General features: G+C 44.6%; 2 protein-coding genes and 1 long non-coding RNA gene across 12 annotated transcripts in view; 1 reads left to right on the top strand and 2 right to left on the bottom strand.

Annotated features, from left to right (window-relative positions):
- LOC308406110 (single-minded homolog 1-A-like) overlaps positions 1–21,063 on the bottom strand; it is a 27,772-nt gene extending 6,709 nt beyond the window's left edge. The window contains exons 1-10 of one of the 3 annotated variants that reach the window (XM_080896972.1): positions 20,726–21,063; positions 20,218–20,613; positions 17,042–17,124; positions 15,922–16,011; positions 15,733–15,841; positions 15,566–15,651; positions 14,785–14,984; positions 13,157–13,263; positions 12,754–12,901; positions 9,134–9,287 (exon numbers count right to left, since the gene is read on the bottom strand). In XM_080896972.1, the coding sequence (XP_080753098.1) occupies positions 9,134–9,287; positions 12,754–12,901; positions 13,157–13,263; positions 14,785–14,984; positions 15,566–15,651; positions 15,733–15,841; positions 15,922–16,011; positions 17,042–17,124; positions 20,218–20,392 (1,152 nt within the window). In that variant the 5' untranslated portion in view covers positions 20,393–20,613; positions 20,726–21,063. Of the gene's footprint in view, positions 1–9,133; positions 9,288–12,753; positions 12,902–13,156; positions 13,264–14,784; positions 14,985–15,565; positions 15,652–15,732; positions 15,842–15,921; positions 16,012–17,041; positions 17,125–17,236; positions 17,543–20,217; positions 20,614–20,725 lie in introns of those variants that run through there. The other 2 variants (XM_080896973.1, XM_080896974.1) reach the window with 2 other exon arrangements.
- Positions 21,064–21,854: 791 nt separating this feature from the next.
- On the top strand, positions 21,855–26,017 carry LOC308405370. The gene is made up of 3 exons (XR_013973312.1): positions 21,855–21,951; positions 23,513–23,674; positions 25,639–26,017. It is a non-coding gene; the product is annotated as an uncharacterized lncRNA (long non-coding RNA).
- ascc3 (activating signal cointegrator 1 complex subunit 3) overlaps positions 23,823–26,020 on the bottom strand; it is a 153,694-nt gene continuing 151,496 nt past the window's right edge. For all 8 annotated transcript variants that reach the window (XM_080895959.1, XM_080895962.1, XM_080895958.1 and 5 more), the window contains 2 exons: positions 25,157–25,332; positions 23,823–24,783 (listed from right to left, as the gene is read on the bottom strand). In XM_080895959.1, coding sequence (XP_080752085.1) covers positions 24,642–24,783; positions 25,157–25,332 — 318 coding nt within the window. In that variant the 3' untranslated portion in view covers positions 23,823–24,641. The remainder of the gene's footprint in view (positions 24,784–25,156; positions 25,333–26,020) is intronic.

Below are 26,020 nucleotides of genomic sequence, written 5' to 3' on the forward strand. Positions count from 1 at the left end.
TGTTTAAAAGATCCCAAAGCGCACGTCCTTCTTTCAGACGAACTTACCGACCATAGCTGGACATGGCCACGGGCCAATGTTTTGTTTTTTTTTATAACGGTATAAACAATGAAAGGTGGTGGATTGGCCAGATGCTGGCCGATGTGTAAAAATAACTCAGTTGTTTGGTGGTGCTCCTTCAATCATGAAACTGATCAATGATCAGCTGATCTCTTGTTTGTTTATCGCCGACTTTGCGCCAGAAAGAGGAAACCAGCAGATGTCACGTTAAACAACAGCAGCAGTTTAAGCTTGATCAGCTGTTGTTAGAATTTATTTAATATTAATTTCTAGTATCAGCTGATGTTTTGGGTGACATGAATGAGTTGAAGTTATGAACTGTTTCTGAGAGACAAATAACACCAGGATCCTTTTCTACGTAGCTGACAGCTGGTAACTGTGCAGGGGCGGGTCTAGCAAAGTTTTGTCAGGGGGCAGATAGGGCATTACCAGGGAGAGGGGGGCACAAAGAAATACTTTTCTTTTTTATTCACATTTAAAATGTCTAGCTTTTAATAAATAATTATCTGAATCTTACAGCCAAAGTTTTTATCTGATGTAAAATGTATAGAAATCATACATATACCAACAAGACTGTACATCACTGTCACAACAGCGTTTCATTCAAAGGGTTTATGGCTTTTCCTATAATACCTGGTGGGTCGGTCTCTAGTCAAAATGCCCGGGCCGATTTTATGTTTCTTTAAGTAAGTTCTTCATGACTGAGCCAAATGTCCTCTTTTTTGGAAATCAAAATATGGTCACCCTAGCTTATCTGCTTAGTAATTTAATTAAAAACTGTTAGATACATTCTTTTTTCACAGTATAATCTTCACATGCTTCATCCGAAGCACACTCTCTGTGTACTCACTACCTAATTTATAGCCAAAGTATTCACTCACTGTCTCTGTAGTGTTTCGCTAGCTTAGCTTAGCTCGTAGCCGACTCGCTAGCACCATGGCTACTTCACCTGTCCCTCCTGCACTTTCCTGCTCATTGTGACAGATGTTTAGTTACTCCCTGGCCTCCTTTAGCAGTAATGATACCTGCAACAAATGTAGGCCAGGATTACTGAATTGGAGACTCGGCTTCGCACCCTTCATTCACCCGTAGCTAGCCAGGCCCCTGTAGCTGGTGCAGCCGAAGATAGCATAGGTCCCGCTAGCTGTTCCCCGGAAGACCCCAAGCAGCTGGGGAAAGAGGGCGGCTGGGTCACGGTGAGGAGGAAGCATAGTCCTAAACAGAAGCCCCAGGTACACCACCAACCTGTTCATATGTCTAACCGTTTTTCCCCACTCGGCGACACACCCGCCGGGGGTCAAACTCTGGTAATTGGTGATTCTGTTCTCAGACATATGAAGCTAGAGACACCGGCAACCATAGTCAATTGTCTTCCAGGGGCCAGAGCAGGCGACATTGAGGGAAATTTAAAACTGCTGGCTAAGGGTAAACGTAAATTCAGTAAAATCATAATTCACGTCGGCAGTAATGACACCCGGTTACGCCAATCGGAGGTCACTAAAATCAATATTGAATTGGTAATTGAATAGATAATTGGCAAACCTTCTGAAGGCAACCTGGTCTTGTTATGAGAGACGGCATCCATCCCACTTTGGATGGAGCAGCTCTCATTTCTAGAAATATGGACAAATTTATTAAACCCCCCAAAATATGAGTATCCAGAGTTGGTACCAGGAAGCAGAGTTGCAGTCTTACACGCCTCTCTGCAGCTTCTCTCCTCCTGCTACCCCCCCAAAAACCCATCTCCATAGAGACTGTGTCAGCTCCCAAACAGACAAAAAACAAACTAAAAACCAGCAACAAACAACTTAAACATAAACAATTACAAAGAAAGAACAATACAGTATCCACATCTGAACCAAAGAGTAGAACAGTGAAATATGGATTATTGAATATTAGGTCTCTCTCCTCCAAGTCTCTGTTAGTACATGACTTAATAATTGATCAACAAATCGATTTACTCTGCCTTACAGAAACCTGGTTGCAGCAGGATGATTATATTAGTTTAAATGAATCAACACCCCCGAGTCATTCTAACTACCAGAAACCTCGAAGCACAGGCCGAGGGGGAGGTGTGGCAGCAATTTTTCACACCAGCCTATTAATTAATGAAAGACCAAGACAGACTTTTAATTCATTTGAAAGCCTGATGCTTAACATTGTCCACCCCAGCTGTGAAACTCAGAAACCAGTCTTACTTGTTATCATCTATCGTCCACCTGGGCCTTACACAGAGTTTCTGTCTGATTTCTCAGACTTTATATCTAATTTAGTTCTGAGCTCAGATAAAATAATTATTGTGGGTGATTTTAACATCCATGTAGATGCTAAAAATGACAGCCTCAACATGGCATTTAATCTGTTATTAGACTCAATTGGCTTCTCTCAAAATGTAAAAGAACCCACCCACCACTTTAATCACACTCTAGATCTTGTTTTAACATATGGCATAGAAACTGAACATTTAACAGTGTTTCCTGAAAACCCTCTCCTGTCTGATCATTTCCTGATAACATTTACATTTACAATAATTGATTACACAGCGGTGGAGAGTAGACTTTATCAAAGTAGATGTCTTTCTGAAAGCGCTGTAACTCAGTTTAAGAATATAATCCACCCACTGTTATCATCTTCAATGCCCTGTACCAACATAGAGCAGAGCAGCTATCTGAACGCTGCTCCAACAGAGGTCGATCATCTTGTTAATAATTTCACCTCCTCACTACGTACGACTCTGGATACTGTAGCTCCTGTGAAAACTAAGGTCTCTAATCAGAAGTACCTGACTCCGTGGTATAATTCTCAAACACGTAGCCTAAAGCAGATGACTCGTAATCTGGAGAGGAAATGGCGTGTCACAAATTTAGAGGATCATCATTTAGCCTGGAGAAATAGTTTGCTGCTTTATAAGAAAGCCCTCCGCAAAGCCAGAACATCTTACTATTCATCACTGATTGAAGAAAATAAGAACAACCCCAGGTTTCTCTTCAGCTCTGTAGCCAGGCTGACAAACAGTCAGAGCTCTGTTGAGCCAACCATCCCTTTAACGTTAACTAGTAATGACTTCATGAACTTCTTCACAAATAAAATTCTTATCATTAGAGAAAAAATTACCAATAATCATCCCACAGATGTAATATTATCTACAGCTACTCTTAGTACCATTGATGTTAAGTTAGACTCTTTTTCTCCAATTGATCTTTCTGAGTTAACTTCAATAATTACTTCCTCCAAACCATCAACGTGTCTTTTAGACCCCATTCCTACAAAACTGCTCAAAGAAGTCCTGCCATTAATTAATTCTTCGATCTTAAATATGATCAACCTATCTCTAATAATCAGCTATGTACCACAGGCCTTCAAGCTGGCTGTAGTTAAACCTTTACTCAAAAAGCATCTCTAGACCCAGCAGTCTTAGCTAATTATAGGCCAATCTCCAACCTTCCTTTCATATCAAACATCCTTGAAAGAGTAGTTGTCAAACAGCTAACAGATCATCTGCAGAGGCTTATTTGAAGAGTTTCAGTCAGGTTTCAGAGCTCATCACAGCACAGAAACAGCTTTAGTGAAGGTTACAAATGATCTTCTTATGGCCTCTGACAGTGGACTCATCTCTGTGCTTGTCCTGCTAGACCTCAGTGCAGCGTTCGATACTGTCGACCATAATATCCTATTAGAGCGATTAGAACATGCTGTAGGTATTACAGGTACTGTGCTGCAGTGGTTTGTATCATATCTATCTAATAGACTCCAGTTTGTGCATGTAAATGGAGAGTCCTCTTCACACACTGAGGTTAATTATGGAGTTCCACAGGGTTCAGTGCTAGGACCAATTCTATTTACATTATACATGCTTCCCTTAGGCAGTATCATTAGAAGACATAGCATACATTTACACTGCTATGCAGATGACACCCAGCTCTATCTGTCCATGAAGCCAGATAACACACACCAATTACACTGAACAAAAATATAAACGCAACACTTTTGTTTTTGCTCCCATTCCCCATGGGATGGACGTAGAGACCTAAAATTCATTCCAGATACACAATATAACCATCCCTCCCAAACAGTGGTCACAAATCAGTCCAAATGTGTGGTAGTGGGCACATCTTCTATATTGAGATAATCCATCCCACCTCACAGGTGTGCCACATCAGGATGCTGATCTGACATCATGAGTAGTGCACAGGTGTACCTCAGACTGCCCACAACAAAAGGCCACCCTGGAATGTGCAGTTTTTTGCACTATTGGGGGTCTGGGGACCCAGAACCGGTCAGTATCTGGTGTGACCACCATTTGCCTCATGCAGTGCAACACATCGTCGCATGGAGTCTATCAGATTGTCAATTGTGGCCTGTGGAATGTTGGTCCACTCCACTTCAATGGCTGTGCGAGGTTGTTGGATATTCGTGGGAACTGGTACACGCTGTCGTATACGCCGGTCAAGCACATCCCGAACATGCTCAATGGGTGACATGTCCGGTGAGTATGCTGGCCATGCAAGAACTGGGACATTCTCAGCTGCCATCTGCCCTGAACAATGTGAACCATGATTCATCCGTGAAGCGCACACCTCTCCAACGTGCCAGACGCCATCGAATGTGAGCATTTGCCCACACAAGTCTGTTACGGCGACGAGCTGGAGTCAGGTCAAGACCCCGATGAGGACGACGGGCATGCAGTTGAGCGTCCCTGAGACGGTTTCTGACAGTCTGTGCAGAAATTGTTTGGTTGTGCAAACCAATTGTTCCAGCAGCTGTCTGGGTGGCTGGTCTCAGACGATCTTGGAGGTGAACCTGCTGGATGTGGAGGTCCTGGGCTGGTGTGGTTACACGAGGTCTGCGGTTGTGAGGCCGGTTGGATGTGCTGCCATGTTCTCTGAAACGCCTGTGGAGACGGCTTATGGTTGAGAAATGAACATTCAATGCACGGGCGACAGATCTGGTTGACATTCCTGCTGTCAGCATGCCAATTGCACGCTCCCTCATTGCTTGTGGCATCTGTGGCATTTTGCTGTGAGTCAAAACTGCACATTCCAGGGTGGCCTTTTGTTGTGGGCAGTCTGAGGTACACCTGTGCACTACTCATGAAGTCAGATCAGCATCCTGATGTGGCACACCTGTGAGGTGGGATGGATTATCTCAATATAGCAGATGTGCCCACTACCACACATTTGGACTGATTTGTGACCACTGTTTGGGAGGGATGGTTATATTGTGTATCTGGAATGAATTTTAGGTCTCTACGTCCATCCCATGGGGAATGGGAGCAAAAACAAAAGTGTTGCGTTTATATTTTTGTTCAGTGTAGTTAAACTGCAGGAATGTCTTAAAGACATAAAGACCTGGATGGCCGCTCACTTTCTGCTTCTTAATTCAGATCAAACTGAGGTTATTGTACTCGGCCCTGAAAAGCTTAGAAATATGGTATCTAACCAGATTCTTACTCTGGATGGCATTACCTTGGCCTCCAGTAACGCTGTGAGGAACCTTGGAGTCATTTTGACCAGGACATGTCCTTCAACGCACATATTAAACAAATATGTAAGACTGCTTTCTTCCATTTGTGCAACATCTCTAAAGTTAGAAATATCCTGTCTCAGAGTGACGCTGAAAAACTAGTTCATGCATTTATTACTTCCAGGCTGGACGACTGTAATTCATTATTATCAGGAAGTCCTAAAAACTCCCTGAAAAGTCTTCAGCTAATCCAAAATGCTGCAGCAAGAGTCCTGACAGGGACTAGAAAGAGAGAGCAGATTTCTCCTGTTTTGGCTTCCCTTCTTTGGCTTAAATAATCAGGCCCCATCTTATCTTAATGACCTTGTAGTACCATATCACCCTATTAGAGCACTTCGCTCTCGCTCTGCAGGCCTACTTGTTGTTCCTAGAGTATTTAAAAGTAGAATGGGAGGCAGAGCCTTCAGTTTTCAGGCCCCTCTTCTGTGGAACCAGCTTCCAGTTTGGATTCAGGAGACAGACACTATCTCTACTTTAGAGCAGGGCGATATGGCCAAAAATATTTATCACGATGTATATTTGAAAATTTGCGATAACGATATAACCGACGATATAATTGATGCGAGACAAAATACAACTCCACAACATTACTAGCGCAAAAAGACAACCTTCCATTTATTTTCACTTAAACAAGAAGCTGGTTTTTATGTACATTAAAGCTTTATAAATAAAAATGTAACAGTGCAAATGCAAATTCCTTGCTGAAAGTTTAACCAAAAGGCATTTCCAGTAGAAATGGGCTGACATATCCTGAGCATAACCATGTATAATATCCACTGAAGTTAAAAAGAGGTGCTTTGCAAACTGCAGTGTGCAGTACGTATTTTTCGGACCATAAGGTGCACAGGATTATAAGGCACATTAAGCGAAACAAAGCAGTCAGATAAATCAAACTTTATTAAACTCATTCTTCTTGCTTCCTCCACTTCTGTACCATTGATTCATTAGTGTTGAATTCTCTGCAGCTGCTCTATTCCCATGTTGTTGCAGTATATTAATGACTAACCTCGTATTGTGGATGGATTATCTCAGTTGTTCTCCTGACTGAAGTTTGGTCCATTTACAGCATCCTGCCATGCGATTGCATTTGTCTCTAACCATGAAGAACCTTCACGTTAACTTTTATAAGTGGAAAAGTGTTAGTGTTCGTCCTCCAGCTTCACTGTTTATGTTATGCTAACATAGCTGTGTCGCTAGCGATCACGTAGCACATCATTATATACCAGCTAGCCCAACTTCAGTAACCCTACAAACGTCACTGCTGTTTAGTTTCCTGTCTTCATTTATGTTGGAACTGATAGCAGAGCTGTACGTTTGATTTTTTTCAGAAATCTCTCAGTCAGAACATGCAATATCATGCTTAGGTAACTAGCGAAACTAGCGAGCTAACTTCCGCTAACTTCATGCTAACTTCTAACTCCGTTAAATGTAATAAATTTTGTTTTCATGGATGCCTGGATGTTAAACTTCATAGTTACACCTGGTAAAGCAGCAATGCTGATCGTTTTATTAAAGATGAAAGAATTTAGACAGTTTTTAACTCTAAGTGATGCTGCAGTGTTGTTTGACCTGAAGCATACGGAGTTTAGGACCCAGATTACTCCCAGATTTAAGAGCATCTTAGTCCGACAAATACGACAATAACGACGGCCGCTTGCATGTTCTGCAAAAAAATGTGCTTTGTTGTGTATCTGACGGACAAACACCAAACCAGTTCCACATCACTGAAGTTGCACCATTTTTACAAACCAACAATCGGCCATGTGCGTATGAAAACAAAGGCACTGCGCATGCGCGTTTTACTCCCATTCTATCGCGATATTTCATTTTCCTATCGTTGCCTAACATTATACCGGTATTACCGTGAACGGTATAATATGGCCCAGCCCTACTCTACTTTCAAGATTAGGCTTCAAACTTTCCTTTTTGCTAAAGCATATAGTTAGGGCTGGACCAGGTGACCCTGAATCCTCCCTTAGTTATGCTGCAATAGACGTAGGCTGCCGGGGATTCCCATGATGCATTGAGTTTTTCCTTTCCAGTCACCTTTCTCACTCACTATGTATTAACAGACCTCTCTGCATTGAATCATATCTGTTATTAACCTCTGTCTCTCTTCCACAGCATGTCTTTATCCTGTCTTTCTTCTCTCACCCCAACCAATCACAGCAGATGGCCCCGCCCCTCCCTGAGCCTGGTTCTGCCGGAGGTTTCTTCCTGTTAAAAGGGAGTTTTTCCTTCCCACTGTCGCCAAAGTGCTTGCTCATAGGGGGTCATATGATTGTTGGGTTTTTCTCTGTATCTATTATTGTACGATCTACTGTACAATATAAAGTGCCTTGAGACGACTGTTGTTGTGATTTGGCGCTGTGTAAATAAAATTGAATTGAATTGAATAGCACAGACGTGTGTGTGCAGACATTCATCTGAAACGTTCTGCATCAACTGTTTGGGAACTACAGACATTTTTTAATGCTAGTTCCCTATATTACAGGTTTGAAAGTAACCTTACATCTTTTTAAATGTAAGATTTATTTTTAATACTGAAATGAAAATCATGTGCCATCTGCCTGAGGTCTCAGAAACACAAAAACAGAGTCCCCACGTTTGGATTTATTTTCTAATCCACACAGCATGAACTCAACTATATACTCTATATTCATATACTCACATTAGTAAGCGCTGCTGAAGGATTACAGCACAGGTGTCCAACTCCAGGCCTCGAGGGCCGGTGTCCTGCAGGTTTTAGATGTGTCCTTGATCCAACACAGCTGATTCAAATGGCTGAATGACCTCCTCAACATGTCCTGAAGTTCTCCAGATGCCTGGTAATGAACTAATCATGTGATTCAGGTGTGTTGACCCAGGGGGAGATCTAAAACCTGCAGGACACCGGCCCTCGAGGCCTGGAGTTCGACACCCCTGGCTCACTGTGTCATTAAACTTGATAAAGCCAAAGCCGACTCCATACTGATCATGACTGACTATATTTGGTAGTTTCTCTTAGATTGACAGCCCTCGGTGGACTGACTAATTCAGTACAGATCTAAGAAGGAGACCTGTATATTTACACAGGTTATCCATATGGAAACAGACTCTTCAGAAAGTTTATTGCTAAGGTCTGGAAGAAGACCCAAACTGGTTAGTGAAGCTGTCTCAGCTATCCGGGGATGAATGTGTTCCTTCCTGGTCACTAGTTTGAGAGAAGAAACCAGTTCTTGAAACCACGATCATGAACTCTGTGAATGATGAACTGGAGTAATGGTTCAGTCCAGTGAGGCTTTCTCTGATGTCTGCCACTACAATTTATAATCCAAGCACCAGAAGAAGAAAAAGAAGAGGTGGAAAAAAAGTGTCTGACAAAATAAAGACATAATAAATCATTTTTTCATTTAAATCTAAAACTCAGTCCGGGTCTAACAATGCCTGCTGCTATTGGTGCACACTGTCTCCTTCAGCAAGGAGCACAGCTGCAGCGTTGCTCCCACGTCCCAACCAGGCAGCAGTGCAGTAACGTGTTCATACCTCAGTCTCAGAGACCTGCACTCACCTGTGTATATGGCGAGAGCCTGGCTTTGCTCTTGGGCCGTGATGCTCGGCTCTTGGCAGTTCTGCAGTTGTCTGTGAGGCTGCTCGTGCAGGGAAACGAGGCCTTGGATGTGGCCTGGTCCAGAGAAAGCTGGAGGCCTTTATATTCTGTCTCCCTAAAGACACACAAGCAGAAAAGCCCAGAGGTACAGTGCATAGATGTGGAGAGCTTCCAGTCTCATGTAAAGACTATTTATTAAAGAAGACGATGAGCTGCATTTTCTCTGGGTGCAAAAAGTCAATAACATCTGTTTAGCAGTTAGAGTGTGATGAGTGCTGAGAGACCGGGCGATGTGTGTGGGTGGGTGGGTGGTGCTGAAAGGACGGGAGCTGCTTATGTTACCAGAGGGATCCACTGAGCCGTCCAATTGAATACACCGACAGATTAAAGGTTACATCTCGCTCAATCAGACCCGTAGGACAAACTTGGACGTCCCACTGCGGGGAAATGGGAATTGATTTCTTGCTAAAGTGTTCTCAACATGGATGATGAATGGATTTCGAGACAACAGAAAACCTCTACACAGTTTATTTGAGACAAACAGTGATCTCTCTTCTGTCTCAGTCTCTGTAAACACCGCTCAGACACACAGGCTGTGGCTCGCTTACATTTGGAGAATCCTAAAATAAGAGGAGCATAAGCAGCGGCTCTGCCGGGGCATCCCAGAGAAATCCCACATTTGATGTTTTCCCAGCTGTAGTGCATTTCATGTGAACGTGTTCCTGTGGTTCTTTATACAGAATGGTTTAAAGACTGAAACACCCAGCAGAGCTGCTGTGGAAGTCACATGAGTGAAATGTGGTCGCATGCGTTTGCTGCAGACATTTAAAGAATTGCTAAATTACTGTCAAGTGGAGGTATTAGGTGTAGAGGTCATCAGAGCTAAACACACAGTGGGAGTTCACATGCAGGTGAAGTATCCCATCACCTCTGCTATCAGTGGCTGTGTGGCCAAAGCTATGGGGCAAACCAGCTCTGCTGCTGATAGCAACACTCCACAAAAGCCTGCGCTCTCCTTATCTCTGCCTTTTGTCGTGGAAAACTCAGACCGAGCGAGAGGACCACGCGGCTTCTTCTCCATCATCACTACATAAGAAAATATATTAAGAGGAGAAGAAATGAGCCTTATGAGGCTTCGATCCCTTTACAGCAAGCTGGGGCCGTAAATGCTCATCATCTTTACAAGATATCAATTAAAAGGCCGTAAACAGAAGCCGTTAGGGCTGCGATGCAGGACGTGCAGCAAACATGTGTCAAGCTGTTCTTTGCTTGTAAATGCAGTAAGTCATGCTGCTTAATGGAGGCTTTTTATGGGCCTTATTCATTCATTTAGGCTCTTGTACATCTGTGAAATACACACATCGGGGCAGTAAATAATAAATAAGTTTAGTTACTGACAGAGAGAGCAGCTGATGTCGGCACTGATCGGCTTCATTCTGTTTGAAAGAACAAGCATTTGACTGTTTTTATGGCCTGATGGTCCCAGCATGGTCAGCTCCTTTCTTTACACACCGCCAGACTGACTGTGCAGGTAACAGCCAACAAAGGACTCAGACTCTGACATCACCAGCATATCTACTGATAACACAGGAATGTCTCTGTCATCAGAACTAGGGAAAAACCCAGTTATTGGTTTCTGAAAGAAATCCTGATCGTTTGTTTCAAAGGAACAACAATAATAATAAAAGGAAAAAGGACAAACTTTAGTTAGACGGCCTGATGCTGAAAACAAGGCTTTAACAGAGTTCCAGTTAACCTCCAGTGAGTAGCTGCTGTTTGCACAGCATCTCAGGACCAATACTATGTTATCAAAGCACAGACAGCAGACCTGCCCTGGACACTCAGAGACACTCAGAGACCACCTGCATGGGAAACACTGATGTGTTCTGCACTTCAGCCTCAGTAATTCATACACAGCACTGATTGGACCTGGGCTTGATCGCAGCGCTGTGGCTCAGATGGGCTCTGAGATTATTCTTGTTCACAATATACAGAATCACCAGACGTGTCCAAATCAACCCCGTCCTGTTCAAAATATGACTGGTAGGACTGGTCGTAGGCAGACGTGCTGTAGCCTTGTGTCCTTTACAGGCAAAGAGCAGAGACATGAGCACCTGCAGCGCTGCAACCTCCAGTTCTTGGTTTCTACATTAGAATTTCAGCAGCCTTCACTGTGTCTTTATCAGCGTTGCTTTGAGTTGGTGCTGAATAAAGATGTATGTGTGTTCATCAGTGTGAAACCTGAGGCTGTTAACTGGCAGCTGTCAAACATCATCACATTTAAGTCTATGTTAGTGTAACAAATGACCTTTTACAGGGAGTAATTAAGTAATGTAATGGATTACTTCAAAATAATGAGTAATATTCTTTGAGTAAGAAGCCTAACACTGGTGAGAGCAGACTGGGTGGAATTACAGAGGTTTATACTGGTTTCTCAGGAGAGCCACCAGCACAGACGTCCTCAGCAGAGACTGAGCAGGAGAGAGCTCACACATACTCAGCTCATCTGCTTTGTGTTTCCTGATGTGTGCTGAGTGCTGTTAGCAGCTAAACACTAAGTAAAGAGGTGAATGAGAGGAACATCAGCTGTTCTCTGTCCTTCTCTCAGGCACTAAGATTTCACAGTGGGTTCATGGAGCCTCCTAAACTGTGCACTGTAACCATGTAGTGCATCTGTTCATGGGGCTACCGTGCAGTTAACGTGCAGTTAACGTGCAGTTAACGTGCACTGTCACTTTCATTAGTTCCTCTGATTGTTTTAAAAGTCAATTCAGATATTGCAGCAATTTAAGACTCTGCATGTCAACATGTCAGCGTCTCCACGGACACACATTAAATACACCTGCTGCGACACCTGTGACTGTTCTCACTCAGTCACTTTATAGTCATTATATGTATACATACATATATCATTATTATTATTAATATAATCATATATTAGTCAATTGTCTTCCAGCGGTCAGAGCAGCGACACTGAAGGAAAACTGCTGTTTCTTCTTCACTCACTGTGTTCACAGACCTCTGCTCAGTCATACTTGTTATTAATCTCTTATTAGTCTCATCTGACCGTTTTTATTTGTCTGCATCGGTGTAGATGAGTGCCTTTGCTTCTGACAGAACAAATGTGCGTTCATCTGCGTGACGCTGCAGTCCTCCCGACTGACTGACGGTGTAACACTGTGTTCTTGCTGTCAGTCTTACGACCACGAAAGTGATTCTTCTTCTTCTACTAATTCATGAGCATCATAGTCATTAAATACGTGCTGCTAACCCCGTTAGCTTTGTCTTCTGCATAGATCAAAATGCAGACTGTAACCAGCTGAGCGATAAATATCCTGCCATCTGTATCAGACAAAGAGCTTTCCCTTAGATCTATTCCTCATGCTGCATGCCAGCTTCATCACCGGATGATACTGAGTGATTTTTCATGTGATCTTTGGGAAGTGAATGGCAACATCAGATATAGCCTTAATTGTTCAAAATCTCGTTTGTCTCCAACAAATCTTCTGAGTGTCAGTCTGACCTTTGACCCGTGTCTCACAGAGGAAACTGAGTGTGTAGGAGCTGCAACAGAGACTCACGTGAGAACATAGTTGACGCTGACAATGCAGTGAGGTCTGGATGAGCGGCTGTTGTGGACAATGGTTGCATAACTCTGAACCCACACCCAGCCGCCATGCTTGGCCAAGAAACGGTAGTACTTTGTAGTGACCTGACCTTTGACCAGCACTGAAACACCGAGAAAACAACAGGTCAGAGAAACATCCCAACAAATTACAGCACAGGGTGGAATCACACCAAGATCATGCTGGAACTACAAAATGTGTTTATTTAGTTTTGTATTGTTTGGTGCTCTCATTAGTCTAAATGAACAACGAATGTATTTATGGAATATCTGTTCATTATACTGTAACACTGTTACAGTACACACTGTGTGTGTGTGTGTGTGTGTGTGTGTAAGATGGTAAAACAAACCTAACTCACACAAATGATGAGCACAGCGCAGGTGGAAGCAGTCACAGCTGTGGACGTGATGATACAGAGTTTTCTCGATTAGATCCTGAGGCTCATAGCCCGTCAGCTCTGCAACCCTGGAACACACACAGACACACACACACAGTTACATCTCATCATTTGCAGAGACTTACTCTAAATACAACAACTTTTGTTTCCTTTTTTTACCCCAAACTTCAAACTTTACTATGAAACGTAAGAATGTTCACTATGTAAACAGATTGATGTCCCCACAGCATTACTAACACAAGTACTGCTGACACACACACACACACACTATCAAGTATAAATCAGGCTTCCATACGGTGGCCCTACGAGGTCAGATGCACTGCAACCAAAGGAAACAGCAGCAAATAGAAAAAACAAACATACAGGAAGTAAAAAAAGTGACAATGGAAGTTGAATAAAGGACAAGTGAACAACTGCAGATGGCACTGAGACGCTGCAAGAAGAGGAACGTTTGTGTTGTGATGAAGAAACACATCACGTGACTCCTGTAAATAAATGTTTACTATCCGTCACTTCTGCACAGACTGGCTCCAGTAACTCGTTTCTCTTGTGTTTTATGTGCTTTTGCAGCATTTTTATTATATGCTGGTGTTTTCTTTGATCGTACTTCCTGTATTTCTACAGGCCCTCACACAAAACGTGTATCAAGCAAATACCAAAAACCAATGCTGTGATTGAGTATTTCCCCTTCCTGGTTTCTGTTTCGCATATCTGAGATCCTACAGTTTAACATGAAGATTTCATTTGTTAAAGGAAAACGGTTATCCAACCCTACCTGGTCCTGTGTGGAAAAAGTAATTGCCCTCCTCGTTAAATCATTCATTAACTGTGATCAACCCCATTTATTGGAAAGTTTAGATCATTTTGCGGAGCTGGATTACTCCCACACATGTGTGACAACACAGAAAGCTGAGGTCTAAGGAAACAAAGCCAGTGACATCTTTGAGTCTGAAAGGCGCCACAAAGCCAGCTTTGTAGCTCCAATGAAAAGACGCTGAGAGTCGTATCCACATGTGGAGAAAACTGGGAACAACTGTGGAACTTCCCAGAAGTGTCTGGCCAACCAAACATCCGTGACTCCAGGAGGTCACAACGAACCCAGAGCAACATCTAAAGAAGAGCAGGCCTCACTTCCCTCAGTTATTGGCATCCGTGGGAGAGCTGTACGGCAAACTCTGTGCTGACCAACAACACAAACACTCCACAAAGACATTCTGATGGTCCCCAAGACTTTGGGGAAAACAATACAAAAGGTCTGAGTCCCCATACATGTGGTACAACACAGCATGTCAGGAAAAGAACATCATACCCACAGTTACACATGGTGCTCTTTGTCCTAATTGATGGAACCATAAATTGTGCTCTATGTAAGAACATCCTGCTGTCAGTCAAGCTCAGGCACACAACGATCACTCACGGCCACGTCACTCAAAAGAAACCAAACGTACGCTCTGGCCTCGCTTTAACATCTCAGGCGGGTCATTCGTGCTTGAAAACAATTCTGTAAAAGCTAAGAGATCAGGAAAGGGCCAATCTACGCACACGCCTCTGTCCTGTGAGCAGCAGCTGCAGACGGTGAGCGGACATACCGTGAGTCGAGGAAGATGAGCTTCATGTCCAGACTGGCTCTGAACATGAACATGTTGCTGTGCAGTTTGATCTCAGTGATGGCGCTGGGCGGCAGCGAATGGCCGACAGCCACCAGCCCGATGTTCTGATAGCAGCCGTCAAACGGAGACATGTCGAGGCTGTACTGTCGAATCTTCAGGTAGCCGCTGCAGTGGATCACCTGGGCCAAGCGGACACAGCAGGTAACAACATCAGTCACGCAGGAGGGTACGTTTGATGAGCTGAGGCCCAGACCTGATGTCAGGGTTGTGCTCTTTCACTTTGAACCCGTGTTTCAGTCTGTTAGACTTTCCTGTGAGACGAGAACACTGGACAGAGGTCAACATGACGTGGATGCTGTTGCTGCCACAGCAGCACGCTGCAGTCAGTACGACTTGCTGGCCAGCAGACGTGTTACGCTGCAACTCTCGACCCATATTTATACATAAAAAAGGAAATCCTGACAACCCCGGTGCACATGGAGACGACTGCACACAGTTTGAGCTGTAGCTCTGAGTAAGTCAGCCGCTTCAGCGCGGCGGTTACTGCAGGGTTGGACCGTCCTGGGATACGTGGTGGTTTATCTTCCAGAGCTATACGTACATATATGCATGTCATTGTCCTTCACTGAACACTTGTGTGCTCCTAAAAACTGCACGTCTGTTTGACCTCGAGTGTGAGTGCACATCATTTCCTCTCATCTCTGAAAGTTTGATTTTGTGTGGCTGATGAGGGCAGCATGTGTTCAGACCACTCTGTTACCTTGTAGCCTCCACAGGTAAGACCAGCATTTCTTTTAGCAAGGACGCACTTCATTCTGAGAAAGAAGGAGCGCTCCATCTCATATTCTGCAGAGACATAAAAACTCACATGAGCTGTGCTGCATAGTGATGCCGTACACAGAAGCACACGTGTAGATGGCTGATTACCTTGGACAAAGTGGGAGTGGTAAGGCTGGTGCGCTGTGAGGACAGCTATCATTTCATCGTGGTCTGCTGGGTGGATGTACTCGTAGATGCTGTTTCCTGTCAACTCTACCTGTTGAAATGAACATTCAGCTCACAGCTATGACATATCAGGCCCGGAGGAAGCGACCACATCGGGTGTGTCAGACCAACCTGTGACAGGCCCAAGTGCACTGACGCTGTTTCTGATATGTACATGATTTTCCCATCAGGAGCAACCACAAAAATGAAGCCATCTAACGTCTGGAAGAAACGGTACAGGGTAGAAAAGGCGTTATTGCACAGGTACAAAGCTGCTTCTCTTTTTAGTTGCATCTGTGTTATCATCTGTTTCTGTGTATCTGCACATTTAGGGCCAATTACGACGGTGGAGTCAGACTGTTTCCCTTCTTTGATGGAACTTGGCTGTGGCTGCATTCAGCTCCGTGCCTTTGCTGTCTGTGCTGTGCAGATTTGACTTGTTAGAGACAAAGACGGCTTCATGCACGAGGAGAACATGGCCTCCTTGCACTCTGGAAAAAGAAATTCTGCATATGTTTTTGCTCCGGTCTGTGTTAGCAGGCTCGTTAGCTCGTTTGGTTTGCCTGAACCTAACGTGACATGTTCCCGGGATTAAACTGGAGACTAGCGTGCCTGGAAACCTACACGTGGTTATTAAAACCTCAGCATCATGAAGTCCCTCCAGCTCAAACTCATGCAGCGTAATGAGAATCGATGTACCTGTTGACTCTGTGTTCAAATGTTTTTAAAACTATTGATTCTGCTGTGTGGTCATGATGGAAGCTGCCTTTGGAAAACCCTTCCCTGTTTCCTTATGTTACTGTTAGATTTTCCAGTATTTTCTGCATTAGATGCTGCTCAGCTGTTCACCTAAAAACGTATGGAACAAAGAGGAAACACTGCACGCGTGTCAGGAATAACTACTATTGCTGCTGTGCTGGTTCTCATGTGTAGGCCCAGCACTGTTCAAGTGTTTCCTCCGTTGTCATGATGACTGATCGAGGCTAGCTAACCTCTGCTTCGTTCAGCCTGCAGCCGGCACACAGCCCGGCTCCATTGTGCTGCGGCTGATGCGAGAGGCTGCAGGCTCTGTGCGTGACCACGAATGTGTTCAGCTCATTTCACACTGAAAGCACAAGAATGAAGGCAGCAGGAGGCATGTGGCAGCAGCTACCAAACCTCCAACAAAGCTGCATTGCCAGGCTGAACAATGATGATAATAAAGTGCACATGCAGTTGCCTTTTAAGCACCAGTACTGATAGCAGTGAGTACCTGTAAGAGATGGGAGCCTAGTTCCTGGCTGAGCCCATCCAGAGAGCTGCTGCGGCTAACGTGCCCCCAGGACTCCCCCAGGCCTGCGGATCAACCAAAACAGGTAAGTGTAAAAAACCGCGTAGTTTGTTCTTTGTTCCAGATAAATAACACAACTCATCACAGTCTTAGTACGAGTGGTTTGGGAACACTGACAACAACCAAATCTGCGCCCTATAAACGGCTTTTCCATGATCGTCCTGTAGCTCCGATCAACAGCGAGCAGGGTCTGACAATACAAGATATATCCGGACAAACAGGAGTCTTTACTTCCATAAGTGAACTGCTAATTCTGCGGAAAGCGAAGGCATCTCTGGAATTAAACGGGACTCCAAATGTTCCTTAAATCTGCCCAGTTTAAACTCAGTGTGAAGTCTGGAGTTTGTTGCCCGCAGCGCTAAAAATACAGCGAAGCCAAAAATAAGTGAAGAATCGGGAAAATACTTCACGAGCCCCTCAAACGCGGACAGAAGCGCGCAGACAGAAGCGCGCAGGGCCCGGCGAGCCTCGCAGGCCCCGACGCGCCCAGCTGCGGCAGCGGGGCGCGTTTACACGCAAAGCCCGCTCTGCAGAGCAAACAGACGGCGTGCAGCGACCGGACTACACACAATCAAATAAACCCAGTGCACAGACCGAAATATCAACTTCCACGGAAACTCAATAAAAACACTGAGATGATTTACGGCGTTCAGCAAAAACAATCACGCGGAGGGACGCCGCTGCAGGCCCGAACCCACGAACCGTGACCCAGAGATCAGGATATTTTGTATTATTATAATTGTCCCTCTCACGCGCTAGCTTTTTACATTTCACCTTAAAAAACAAACAAACAGATTTATCGGCAACAATACAAATATTTACCGTCTATATATAAATACACGAACAGCTGCTTGTTTTATACACGATCTATATTTAACATAAATATATTATATTAAATATATTATATTATATAAATATATTATATATATTTAACATAAATATATTATATATATTTAACATAAATATATATAATATATTTATGTTAAATATATTATATATATATTTATAATATATTTAACATAAATATATATATAATATATTATATATATTATATATCCCAGCCTATCCCAGCTGTCATAGGGCGAGAGGCGGGGTACACCCTGGACAGGTCGCCAGTCTGTCGCAGGGCCAACACACAGGGACAGACAACCATTCACACTCACTCGCACATTCACACCTAGTGGCAATTTGGATTATCCGATTAACCTATCCCCACAAGCTGCATGTCTTTGGACGGTGGGAGGAAGCCGGAGTACCCGGAGGGAACCCACGCAAACACGGGGAGAACATGCAAACTCCACACAGAAAGACCCCGGCCTGATGGTGGAATTGAACTCAGGACATTCTTGCTGTGCGGAAACAGTGCTAACCACCGTGCCACCGTGCAGCCCTATGTTAAATATATTATATTATATAAATATATATATATTTATTTAACATAAATATATTATATATGTTAAATATATATAATATTTAAATAAAAATCGAGTAAAGACATAATTACATTAAAAATATATTATTATAATACATTTAAAAATATGAGCGTCTCACACTGGTGACATTAAGAACGTAAAATAATAATTTCATGTTGAACAGTTAAACAGAGACAAACTTTATGAGCACAGTTTGGTTGCACTGCATGAAGCTTTAATGTGAAATCAGCCAATTAGTGCCGAGTACACAAACTGGAATAATGAAAATCTTCAGCAGGAATGTTTTAAAAATCTAATGAATAATATTTGGACACTGAGCCACGCGCTGACGAGGCGGTTAGAAAAAAGCAGGAACATTTTTCCCGTCATGCTTTTCTTTATTTGACGCGTTTTTGAAGCTCATACACGAGCTAATTAAATGGAAACAGTAAAAACACGAGTTCATTTCCTCAATATGGAGACACGCAGACATCCTCCACGCGTGCAGGATGGGGGTGACTGTGCCACACGGTTATTCATGTGCGGTGCGTGTGGCCTTAGAAAAACTGAGACTCTGGAAGGAGGACAACTCTGGCTCTGCTATACTGTGGCGACCTTTTTATGCCACGGTCTGGTCCACGGGGTCCACGGTAGTTCTGCGTGATGCCTCTATGTTGATTCATTCATTCGTGTTCTTCCAGGTGACAGAGTCCCACGGACTCACTGATGGAGCTCATCTGCTGGTGTCTTCATAACCATCAGACCTGAAGCAGACTGAGGAGCAGGACCAGCGTGTTCGTCACTGTCATCAAACGGAAGTGACGGATGTGTTTTATGACGTTCTTCCGTCCAGCTGAGCTTTTGCATCGATTAGATATTTTCCCTTGAATCTGGACCTTCATAGAGTCACGGTTACCGACAGTCCTGAACTACATCACTGTCTGTGTTTTTGCTTTGAATACATCCCACGACCGTCCCGCTTTCCACAGTGATTCTGCTCATATTTATATTCAATAAAGATCCATTTCCAGCGAATGCGTGATCGTGGAAGCAGTTTGAAGCAAAGTCCAGTTGGACGTTATTTTGCATTATGTGAAACCAGTGCCTCCCAGTTTGTAACAAACCGACAGTGGTCATGTTCCAATCAGCTCCATCCACACCGGCCACTGATGTCTGCCAGGCCCGACAGGGACCCCACGGAGACCCCACAATCTCGATTTCGTTTCCACTAAATTCTATTTTTTCTTGATCAGAATATTAAAAAGTCAGCAGCATCAGAATTCCTGAAAAATCAAAGCGCCAAGAATATATATAGAAACACGCGAGTAAAAGCCTGGAGGCCGTGTTTATTTCACCACAGCGATCTGTGCAGAGCTGTTAGATAAAGCAGGATATTTACTCACAGGAAAAAGCTCCACTGTGCTGTGGAATGTAACGTTTGCTTTCTGAACAGATTTAAAAAGTAAAGTTTAATTTAAAAATATTAGAAATGTAAATATTAAATAAAAACACACGGAGAAAGTGCGCTTCTTGTTATTGTTAAACGTTCACGGACCAAACAGAATAAAGAGACGCTCGTGTCGTTAACAAATCCACGCAACTGTTTTAAACACAAGTTGTATTGATCGTGCTGTGATTATTATTAGTATGATTCTCTTCATCAGTATTTAAGGGCAGCGCACCCACCTTCGGGGAAGACCACTCTCATCTTCAGGTAGCTCGTTGTGAGCCGGATGATCGAGGCTTTGTCCAGCTGGGAGGTGATGGCGGAGGGCAGCGGCAGCAGTTTGGCCAGTTCATAAAACTCACTGTTTTCCTTCTCCCGGCGCGTCCGGGCCGCGTTTTTCGACTTCTCCTTCATGTTTCTGCGTCAGCGCCGATCCACGCTCATAGCAAAGCAGACGTCTCCCTCCGCGCGGCCTAAACGTCACAGCTGCAGCTGGCGCGTGCACTCCCGCCCATACCTCCAGGTGCTTCGGGGCTGACGTGGACGGGTCCCGGTTACTCCTGGCCGCGTGAGGCTCAAAGCTGGAAGCTCAGACGCATCACACTGAGACCTCGGACCGCCGCACACAGAAGGCCCTGCAAGGGTCAAAATAATAATGAAAAACAATTTATTTTATTCACAGGCGCGATCAGTCTGCGTGTAACAGCTCCACGAGTGGCTAGAACACTGACAGCTGTTCCTGCTCACCTCACTTTCTAACCTGTTGGTTTTCACACGGTCTCCAAGAAGCTCCGCACGCGCGCATCCTCCATCCCGTGTGATTTTCTGGTGGCGCATCCACAGCCTGCTCTGTGCCGCGGGCACGAAGGCCTGCTGCTATTGGACGACTGCTCGCATACCTATTGGTTAGTCTATGTACCGAGGCCTCCAGGAGGAAGGAGATTGGCTACTGAACACATTCACCTCTGTCCTGAGGAGGCTCCAACGATTCCTCAGAAACAGCATTAAAACCGTCATGTCAACCGTGTATATATATACACACATATATACATACACTTTATTAAAATATTTATTATCTACAAAAAAAACAGAAGAAAATGTTGCTTAAAAAGTTTTCTAACAGCGACAGTGAGAGCTTCTCCTTTATTGCATCTTGTCTTTTGGGTTTTCATCTTTTTATATTCATATTTTATTCATTTATCTGCTCATTCATTCATATGTATGTATGTATTTATTTATTTTGTTTGTTATCGCCACAGGCCACATCTACACCCCTCTGTGGTCTACTTGGCGATTTGAGGGATTTCAAAGCCAGCTCGGGGACAGTGATGCTTCTTTGTTTTGTTTTCTCAGCACAGAAATACTTTGAATACGAGGATTTCTAAACGTGGAAATTGTAGAAGTCGTTTCACCTCAGCAGAGACACGAGCCATTGTGTGTCAGTGATACGGTCACGTCCTCTGTGGGAATAATGAACAAACAGTTTCAAAGCAAATATCCAGGCCGTGTGTTTGTCTCACCGTGAGTGGACAAAAGAAATGTGCTATTGGAGCATCACGCACGTGGGTTTTGCTGTAACTTCTTGTACATTGTTGTAACTTCGGCTTCGTCCTGAAAACCTTATAGTTTCATTCTGCAGCTGTCTGCTGTCCCACGAACGGGACACGATCACGCCACGAGCAGAAAAGAAGCAAGTCTTCACATTTTCCTGTAAACTGTCACCAGAATATCTCAGCACACGACAGGAGGCTTAAACCCCGCTGACGAGCCACACATCACTCTGTGTGTGTGTGTGTGTGTGTGTGTGTGTGTGTGTGTGTGTGTGTGTGTGTGTGTGTGTGTGTGTGTGTGTGTGTGTGTGTGTGTGTGTGTTGCAGCGGTTCCTGCCTGCAGTGAGAAAATCATCCCGGATGCCGGAGGCACACGGAACGGTTGACGCTGGTTTAACCTTCGCTTCTGCTCCAAACTTGCTGGTAATTAAACTGCGTGTGTGGAAAATTGCCAGCCGGGACAGAAACACGCAGAGCATTGTGAAAAGATCAGAGGCGTGGACTGCGAGGCGAGATTAATGTCTCAGCGAGCTGGGCTGATGGTAAAGTCAGTTTTCTGCGTGGCCAAAGTGGCTCTTTTCACCGTGGGAGCTGACACGTAATCCGGTGGAAGCGCCCCGTTTTTACGGCTGCTTTCATTTACAGACTGTTAAGAGTGGCGTGGATTCTCTGCCGGGAACGCACCACTGAGCGCAAACTGTGCGTCACATTATCCAGGAATGTGCATGTTATCAAACCTTAATGCTAAACGAGAGCTACTAGAACACAGAGCAGTCACTACAGTGCAGGTCCACACCGGGCCACGGCGAGCGTTAGTGTTTAAACCACCTGACAAATCCGCAGCAGCACCGACATGTGTGCGCGGAATCCCCACGTGGAATTTATTTATCTGTTACGTGTAAAGATGACGCACTTTATTGGTACATTTCATCGTCATCGGCGGCCCTCACAGGGATCACTGCTAACCCGGAGACCCGAGGCACAAAGCTGACGGCCGTCATGTCCTGCAGTCGGTCTGTGCGGAACCTCGTGGTTCTGTGTGGAACCTCGTGGTTCTGTGCTCCTCTGGGCTGAAAAGGCTCCACGGCCTCGGGCAAAGTTCCCACCACACAACCTCATAAATGTTTTGCTTGAGCGGAGCGTAAAGCGAGGCTGCTTTAGACCGCTTGTTTTTATAGAAAGCGTCTGTTTGACAGGCAACACGTTTCAATTTTAACAGCTTCAAATACCGGAAACTTTTTAAAATTATTATTTTATGTATTACTGTGGGGTCTAGCTTCCAATACAAAGCGCCTGCAGGCATCGTGTAACTTTGTGCTGAACATTGGGGGTCCTGACCCAGATTTATTTATTTATTTAAATACATTTATTTATTTATTTATTTAAATAAATACATTTATTTATTTAAATAAATTTATTTATTTAAATAAATAAATTTATTTATTTAAATAAATAAATTTATTTATTTAAATAAATAAATATGTGGGTCGATTCCCAGATGATTAAACATGCAACTGTTTTGCTGGTAATACCAGAAACGAGTAAAGAAAATCAACACCCTATTTATGCAAGATAATACATAATTTTATTGGGGGGGTATATTGGTTGGGTCTGATTATTGGGGGGGGGGGTCATACCCCCCCATGCCCCTGGAATCACGCCCCTGCCTGGAGGCGCTGGCTGTTGTGATTTGGAGCCGTTTGGAGCTTCTTCCTGCTGGGTCTCTGTTGACGCCCCACACATGATGTTTTCCTTACTTCAGCTGGTCTGAGGATTTAAACCAGGATTAGAATCAGGATCATATTAGGGGCATATTCTATATGTTGACACGCTCACTTGCTTTTCATGAATTTACAGTGAAATATTATTTCAATAACTGAGTGTGAAACACCCAAAAGAAAAAGCCTTCAAACTTTTGGCCTAACAAAGGAAACCGAGCACGAGCTCATTTGAACCTGCATGTTCATGTTTATCTTTCATCCAGCGTGGTTCCTGCTGCCAGCAGCTCTGCGGTGGACAGTGTGGACAGAGTGGACAGAGTGCTCTGTATGGATGTCTCCTGGTCTGCAGTCTTGGCTCAGACCCGCCCACCGTCACCTGCTTCACTCGACACTGCTGCAGCCTCCATGTTTTATTCCAGCACGAGGTCAGTTCATGTTTTTCTGTGGTGTCACTGACTGAACCTAAACAGACTTTTACACAGTGTATGCATGGTGTTCACAGCACATCAGACATGACTGAGCTGTAAGCAATCACTGAGAACGAAAACTCCAAATAAACAAGTGAATGAAATGAAAAACGCACAATTACAATTTGAAGCCACACAAAACACTTTATTCAAAACCAAATGTAAATTCTTTAATGATTGGCGGCACAGTGCTGCCCACGGGGTTCATACACATCCACACAAAGGCCACAGACAGCAGCGTTAGGCTCAGGGCCTCTGAAGCATGCAGCGGTGAGGGAGGAGGAAGCTTTGTTCACACACCTGAACTCAAAGCACTTCATCCAAACAAACACTTCTGTTTCCACATCTGATCCAAAACGATTTGCACATTTTCTGCCCTTCACAGAAATCTCTCACCCACACTGGCTGCTGCTCCAACACGAGGCCACAGAAGGTTTGTCACACTGCGTTTCCACATCCACACAGGCACGGAGTCAGGGAAATGTATGATCCTGTTGTTGAGCTGAAGCTCCACAGCGTGCTCACCTTTAACACAGCTTTGTGTTACTGTCAGCCCACAACCTCCCAAACACGACAGCAACCTGTTTGTGTTCGGTGATGTGCTTTGGTATAATCTGTACGATGTTCTCTACAAATCAGGCACAGAGCTACATTTCACAGCTACACAGCTGCTGTTCGAACGTGTGCCGCCATGCTTATATATCTGACACCACACACAAAGATCCGGCCAATCAAGAACGGCGCAGCAGCAGACTCTTGTTGGATGTTGCCAATTAAAAGTTAAATGAATGAGAATGAGGCGGTCCTTGGCACCGGTGCACCACAGTGAGCACAGCCACAGTGCGTGAGAAAGAAACGACGTCACTTCCGAGGTCAGCAAAGCGGTGACTGACAGACGTCGCCGACGTGACACAGAGGTACTTCCTCAGCCCAGGGACAGATCCGAATGTGAGACCTCGCTGTTGACCTGTGCAGCGATGCTGGCAGGCGTTACGTTCAGGTGAACATCATACTGCTGGTCCAGACCCAGGTAGCTGTCACTCATCAGGTACAGCGTGTAAATACACCTGAGAGGAGGAAAAACAGGCCTGAAAATCACCTGAGACAGCGACAGAGTGGAAACTGTGTTCACGTTCATTTCTTTGCTTCTACATAAACTTTTAAAAAGATAATGAGGAGAAGCTGAGACACTGCGCAGGCCAGTGATCTGGCACAGAGGAGCTGATCAGCAGTGAGCTGCTGGACTCACGCAACAGTGTAATTTCCATTTTACCACCACTAATCCCTCCACAGTCCACGCTGCGCCCGAGGACTGATCGGCATGACTGGTGCATCGCATTGACAGCCTGCAGGCACGTCGTAACGTGCTACATAAATGTCACAGTATTTCACGTTCTGCCTACAGACCAGTGCGCTCAGTGTGTGGGAGACCAGACTTACTTTCCGGTCCTCTCCGGGGTGTAGAAGGCCATGGACACGGCTGTGTGGTTACGCACGTATCCCAGCCGTTTCACAGCCAGCAGCTCCCTGCGATCCACCTCCCCCAGCACGAGGAACCAGCCCTCATCCTTGGCCTTGGGGAACCTGGGAGCTTGGGCCTTGCTGTCCTGCCTCCTCTGGAACAACACACATCGTGCACACTCTGAAGTTTGGGGAGTTTCACATGTTGGATGCTATTATTAAAACAGGGCTGCCTTAACGTGGCAGGTAGGAAACACTGCATGACCTCACGTCTAGCATGCACCACCAGTTTAATTCAGTTTGATTTACAAAGCATCCAATCAGACTCTATGCTTCACTTCCTGTAGAGAGCAGAGTCACTGTGTGGTCTGGTTTCTTCAGCCTCATTGAGCAGTGCTGGTATATTTCTATGCTTGACTGGATTTTATATTGTTCTTGTGTTTTGTGGATTTAACCTCCAGAACACGCTGAGACGACATGTTTCTGGTGTCAGAGCTCGGAGAGGAAACTTTGTGTTTCTCCTAACGTCTCCTCGACGGAGGGGTCCGCCCAGCCCCGCTGTAACGTCTGAGGTGTGAGCGTGACGACAGGTGAGGCTGACAACATGCATCTCACTTCATTACTCACGAGCTACACATTCAATATGTGACTGTTGAAAGTCCGACTGTCATCACTCTGTGCAGGCCGAGTTTGCTGCTCTCTGCAGGCTTGTACTGAGCACTACATGAACTATTAGCTAAAGCTCGTCCCAGCAGCCTCTGGGGTCAGCGTCTGCTCAGCTGCTAAATAAGCCACTGTGTTCAAACTGGGAGCAGCCGCCTGTTAGAGAATATTGTGGATACT

Source organism: Rhamphochromis sp. 'chilingali' (genome assembly GCF_963969265.1).
Source record: "Rhamphochromis sp. 'chilingali' genome assembly, chromosome: 11".
Lineage (NCBI taxonomy): Eukaryota > Metazoa > Chordata > Actinopteri > Cichliformes > Cichlidae > Rhamphochromis > Rhamphochromis sp. 'chilingali'.